The 6,474-nt window shown below is 38.3% G+C and overlaps 1 protein-coding gene across 2 annotated transcripts in view; it reads left to right on the forward strand.

Annotated features, from left to right (window-relative positions):
• LOC109847182 overlaps positions 1-5,048 on the forward strand; it is a 5,994-nt gene extending 946 nt beyond the window's left edge. The window contains exons 1-6 of one of the 2 annotated variants that reach the window (XM_020416431.1): positions 49-594; positions 757-860; positions 1,408-1,579; positions 1,712-1,852; positions 1,937-2,153; positions 2,379-5,048. In XM_020416431.1, coding sequence (XP_020272020.1) covers positions 787-860; positions 1,408-1,579; positions 1,712-1,852; positions 1,937-2,153; positions 2,379-4,825 — 3,051 coding nt within the window. In that variant the 5' untranslated portion in view covers positions 49-594; positions 757-786 and the 3' untranslated portion in view covers positions 4,826-5,048. Of the gene's footprint in view, positions 1-48; positions 595-756; positions 861-1,407; positions 1,580-1,711; positions 1,853-1,936; positions 2,154-2,378 lie in introns of those variants that run through there. The other variant, XM_020416428.1, reaches the window with a different exon arrangement.

Below are 6,474 nucleotides of genomic sequence, written 5' to 3' on the forward strand. Positions count from 1 at the left end.
TATATATATAAAGTTAAAGGTAAAGGTAAGACTGTGTTCCTTTTTCCAGAGGAGAAAATGATGATATGCCGTTCGTGTTAGAGGATTAAAGGAGAATACATTAGTACTTGGAAATATGATGTTCAAGCTTATCTAAGAGTATCAGATTCTATAATCCAACAAAGTAAAAGGAGAGCGGAAAATATATGCTGATGCTTGATTCTTTTCTTGGATTGTATGCTACTGAAGTTGATTTGGTGAGAGGGAAATATGAAGGGCGAGGCAGTAGAATGGTAGTGGAAGTTAAAGAATAATAAAATGTTGCTGAATTGCTGATTTTTTCCGTTGGAAACGAGACATTATTCATATTGTAATCCTTCCTTTTATTTTCTCCTACTGTGCTTCTGTGTAAATTCCCTCAGCATCTTGTTGCGGTTACTCAGAGAAAAGCGACAACACTGTGTTAACAGCAACATCTAATCGATATTGCTATTGCATAGTTGAGTAATTTTAACGCGTGCAAGGGATTTTCTTAAGCATGTCCTGGTACAACTGCAGAAGGCATGCTAAGATTCATGGTGGCCGTGTTTTGTGATAACGTATTCTGTTGTTGTGGTGAGAGTTTCATCTTGGGATACATGTTGAATTTCCAACGGCATTGAAGAAGAAGCATATTTCTCGTCACCATATAGGAAAAAAAAGGAATTGAAGTTATATAAATTGATCTTTTGGTACTTGCATAGATCTAACTATTTCTACATTCTATTTTTTTTCCAGGTTGAACATGTGATCCGGGAAGAGAAAACAATGTCTGCATATGAGCTCATCGAGTTGTATTGTGAACTTATTGTGGCACGCTTACCAATTATTGAATCACAAAAGTAAGCAAACCAAACTATTTAATATATTTAGACGCAGTTAAGAGTTGATTCTTCATGCTTTTGTTCGATTATCTACTGGGCTATTTCATTAGCATTATAATTTCATTAGACATTTCCAATTTTCCATTTTAACTTGGCAGATTATCATATAGAATATGTGCATGATACTCCTGATAAATTTGTTCATTAATATTGAGAAAATGTGGGGGGTAGATAATGTGTTGTCATCAGCATTATAATTTGACATATGCTATCCGAATAAAAAGAAATTTCTGGGAATTGAAATTAATTAACAGAAAGAAAAGCTTTTTAACAGTAAAGCAATGGCCAGCAAATAAAAAAATAATAAGAAAATCTGTTGAATTTTTTATTGTTTCTCTCTGGCTAGTTGGATAACTTCTGTCTTTCATTATGTTCTGATGATTATTTCTCTCATTATGTGACATGATTAGAGTTTATAAAGCGAACTCTGGTTATTGTTACAACTATATCTTCTCTACTTGAATTATATACAAACTTGTTTAATTGTATATGAGTCCATCTCCAGGAGCTGCCCCATTGATCTGAAGGAAGCAGTATGTAGTGTGATTTTTGCATCTCCAAGATGTGCAGACGTACCAGAACTTATGGACATTCGCAAGCATTTTTCTGCAAAATATGGGAAGGAGTTCATTCATTCAGCTCTTGAAGTCCGACCAGATTGTGGAGTTAGCCACATGGTACGTTTTTTAGAGATTGCTAGCATTGTGCATCCTTTTTATTGTGAATAAGTCGGCCAGCTTTTACAGTTGTCAATCTCATTCTTGTTTCTTGTGTGTTTGTTTTGTACCACCCCTTCTTGTTCCAATTAGGTTGTTGAAAAGTTATCAGCATGGGCGCCTGATGCTGAAACAAAGATCAAGTCCTTGACAGCAATTGCCCAAGAACATAATGTCAAATGGGATTCAAAAACATTTGAAGAGCAACTCAAGAAGCCACATGATGACCTATTGGTACCAAACTTAAAAGTAGAACACAGTTGTAAATTTTCCTGTTATAAACCTATAGATTAACTTTTCAACTGTGTGGTTGTGCAGAATGGGCCGACTGCCTTTTCTAGTGCCAGCAAGACGCCCAAGGAGTTATCTAGTGTGAAATACTCAACTGCTTCTGCACAAACAGATGAATCAAAAGTTAAAATGCCTCAAGATGACTCTGCAACTAGACCAACAGCATTTAATACCTTTTCTGGGACAACCACTAGAACCAACTCTACAGTACCCTTCACCTTCCAGTCTGACTCAAGAACTTCAGGTATCGTGAGCAAGATATTCTTTTGTATATTGATTTTTGTATTTGAAAAACTGAGTTGCAGCACATACATGCACATATATATGTATACACACATATACATGTATATGCACATATGCATACACACATAGTCTCACGTGTGTGTGGGTGTGTGTAGAGAGAGAGAGGGTTGGTGGGGGGGGGGAGATCATGATTTAACACTAAGTTGTCCTTTTTGTTCTAACACAGAAAGAAAATTGCAAGGCAGCGAAATCAATAATTCATATCCTAGGGAGGATAATGCTTCTATGAATCGGCCAACCTGGAACATGGAATTCGAGGATGCTACTACTGCTGCTCAGGCAGCAGCTGAATCAGCGGAAAAGGCCAGCTTTGCAGCCAGAGCTGCTGCTGAGCTTGCAAGCCGTGGACACATGTCTCGTCAGAATTCTACTGCATCCAATGAATCATCCACATATAGCAAGATATATGAAAGACCAGAAAATTTGAGGGCATTTATGGGTAAAAACACTGCTGATGAGTCTGTATCCAAGGGGAGTGATGAAATTAAAAGCTCGCAAGGGATAAAACCTGAACAGAAACATGTGCAGAAGGACGAGAGAGTGCAAGGGATCTCAAGGAGAGAAGCTGCAAGGACATCTGATAATGATTATCCAACTGGTTTGAGAGCATTCCATCGGTCTTCATTACCTTCCAGTCAGGGTTTTGTTAATGACATTTTGGATAGCAATCGTCAGAAGGATGATCCAGAGGATTATAGTCAGGCTCAAAGGATCTCATTTGCATCAGAAGTTGTGGAGTCTAGTCGCCGGAATATGAGACATGAGAGCGTTGTATCTAGTCAGGAGAACATAAATGTTGACCCGATCAATGAATATCCTTACCATTATGTCAGTGATGAAGAGAAATTATGGAATTCAAATATCTATAGGCATGAAAATGATGAAGGTAAGACTTCTAGAATGAGTTCCTTCGGAAATAATCAAAAGCGATCAACTGCAGGTTATTCTTCTGGAGTTGTTTTTGACTACAGCTTGGATGCTGAAGATAGCAGTACAATTTTTGGGAAAAAGAGAGGAACTTTGTTTGATCAAAGTCAAGGAAAAGAACCGTCTACTTTCCAGTCAGATAAAGTTACTTTCAGTGTAGACCTAAATGGAAGTGGATCCATAGGTAGGAATAGTGGTTCAAAGCTGCATTTATTTACAGAACCGCAGACTGAAGAGCATCTGCGTCCCGAGACAATGACAAAAGGCACTTATCCTCCACAACCAGCTTTTGATGTCTCAGACAGAGAAAATACAGAGAGCGAGGATGAATCTACTTTCAGATCAAATCACACTTATATGCGGAAAACAAATGAAGCTAAAGAGGCCGTTAGAAATTCTGGAGCCTATGATGGAAAAAATGGAACAGTTTCAGATGCTGATGATAAATTCTACAACAGATATGGGGCAGATAGTGTTCCTGATAGTCTTCCATCTCTAAGAAGTGATAAAGCTCCTAGCAATTTAAATCTGTCAGTTCGAACTCCATCTTTTAGCTCAAGTGACGAAGAAGAGCCGCAGCCTTTGCGCTTAACTAAAAGACAGCCAACAAAGAGAACTGAAGCTAAGGAGAAATCAAGAATGCAACCGATACGTTTGGACACTGAAACTTCAGAAATTTCAAATGAGTTCATCAATGAAGGTGGGCAAGGAATAAACTTTGGGAGGTTGACTGTTGGATTTAAACAGAGAAGTTTTCCTCGCCCGCCTTATATTAAGAGCACTGCTGTTGATTCTTCACATTTGTCTGATAAGCAATCGGCAAACTTTCAAGTTGCAGATCAGGAAAGATACAATCAGCAATCATATCCAAGAGCTTATGCATCCAAGTCAAGAACTTCTGGAGTTTCAATAAATTCTCACTCTGAAACTGCAGAAAAACTAGCAGCAAACTGTTCTGCTGAAGATACTTATGACACGGATAAGAGACACTTCGTTCCCCAAAATGCCAAGATTACAGACGTAGATGTTCTGGCTCAGGAGTCATATTATACGAAGTCACGCAGGAAAGGTTACAAGGAAATAAGCTCAAATTTCCAGGGAGATGATCCAGTCGGTAATGAACATACTCATTATGTTAGACGCTACAGTGGAAGTACTTCAAACCAACAACAGCAGAGCATTCATATTTCCCCTGAGGTCGATAAAAAGCAAGTGAAATCTAGTAGGGAGTCAAGCTCAAGGATGGCATACTTAGACTCGGATGCTAGTGAAGCAAAATTGGAGCCAGATTATATTACTGGCAGTAGGGTTGAGCTTTCTCACAGGACAAGGGATGAGCAATCACAGTCTAACAATAGTTTTTCTGGAGTTACTGAACCTCTTTCAAGTACAAATTATGATGCAGTAACAGTTCAAGGGGAGGTAAGTTCTAATAAGCCTGTAAAGAAAAATCCATCATCACCAAAGCAGACATCATCAATCCTTGAGGAACTTTCAAAGTCACAACTTGATGCAACCGATAATGGAGTTCTCAAACACAAAGGGGATACAAAGTATTCTATTTCAAGTGGAGAATCAGTGTCCCGTGAGAGCTCACTCCAAAAGGCTTCTCATACTCATCCAAAGCTTCCTGATTATGATTCTCTTGCTGCTTATTTTCATTCACTGCGAACAAATCGGCGCTAACTATTTAGATATTTCACTTTTTATATTTGCTCTTTTCTTTCATTTCATGTGGCTATAGTTGGGTGATTCATTTGCGAATTATTTCGATTCATTTGAGATGTACAGGATCCTGTCATCTGGTTTTTATGATTGTTCATTAGCTGATGTACATCCTTTTTTCACAGTACCATACGAACCAATAATTTTGTTATTGAAATGAGATTTGTTACCGTGTAGTTTTGCACAGTGTAATATTTAATGCATATAGTAAAGGTAGATCAAAGTATAAAATTGATTATGATAGCCTTGACTGAAGGACCATCACCACTGCAGTTTCTATAGGATCTAAAATTTGCCTAGCCACCAGCTAAGATTGGAATATAAATCACAATCTCTTTCTTTCTTTTTATTTTTCCTTTTTTTAAGAAAATATAAATCAGAACTGTGATGAAATTATTTAGGATCTTCTGTTCCATCCTAATTCCTAAAGAGAGCCTTCAAGCTTTTCTTCATCATGTCTCTATTGACTTGAGTTATAGATATTTTCTTTCATTTGTATATTGGTTCTTGTATGTTTTGTGGTGGTTATGATGATGGAGTTGTGAGAGAGTACTTTTCTTTTCCCTTTTTTGAGTGGGAGAAGTGGGTTCATGCAAAGTATCCAACACTGTAGATAATCCAAAAGCAAACAACAGATACAAAATTCAGTCAGAAGAGTGTGTACAGAAATTGGCGTTCATTAGCGCAATAACGACTTAATGTAGCAATGAAAAGTTTCTTCTTGGATCCCTTCATCATGGATGAAGATGCCAAATGCCAGACTTTCCACAACTGTCATCTATGGATCATTGTTGTGTATTGCTTTTATTGTAGTTTCATACATTATTAGCTTAGTTCCAGAGAGTACATTTACACCATTAATCATCAGTTCAACTATATTTTAAGCATACACTGCTCATCCTCATGTCACAACTTGGTCATGGAGCTGAACAAATCTCTGCTCCTTGCCATCATCCTCCTTTTCTCGTTCTTAACCTCCAGCATCGTCTTCAGTCACAATCATCTTCTGCTGTTAAGTGATGGCAAACACATTCAGACCTACATTTCTTTCCTCATAAAGCCAAAAAGAACTCAGGTATCCTCAACGACGAAGATTTAGTATCGTGGCACAATTCTTTCTTACCAAACACCACCCTGGACTCTGCCAAACCAAGGTTAGTGTACCCTTACTATGGGGTCATCAGTGTCTTTGCTGCAAAAAATACTTGAGATGAAGTTAGGGCAATGTAGTCAATCGAGGGGTTCTTGGCTGCAGAACTGGATAAGCCGGCTAAACTCCATACAACCTATACTCCAAGAATTGTCCGTCTTGAAGGAAACAGCAAAGGGTTAGCTTCGGGCACACTTTGGATCGACTCATTGTGGGGCTCTGGCATCGTCATTGGTGTGATCAATAGCGGTGCTCTACTGACACATATATCCTTCAATGATCAAGATATGTCACCGCCACCTATCAAATGGCAAGGATAAAAATGTGTGCTTTCTAACTTTACATGCAACAACGAGATTAATGCAGGGAAGGTGTATGATGAAAGCAAACATGCCGAACCTGATTCTGATCTTGGAACTCTTTGTGCATGATGCACAAGTTCTCAACAGTTCCAAGGGCA

The sequence above is a fragment of the Asparagus officinalis genome, chromosome 1, assembly GCF_001876935.1.
Source record: "Asparagus officinalis chromosome 1, Aspof.V1, whole genome shotgun sequence".
Taxonomy (NCBI): domain Eukaryota; kingdom Viridiplantae; phylum Streptophyta; class Magnoliopsida; order Asparagales; family Asparagaceae; genus Asparagus; species Asparagus officinalis.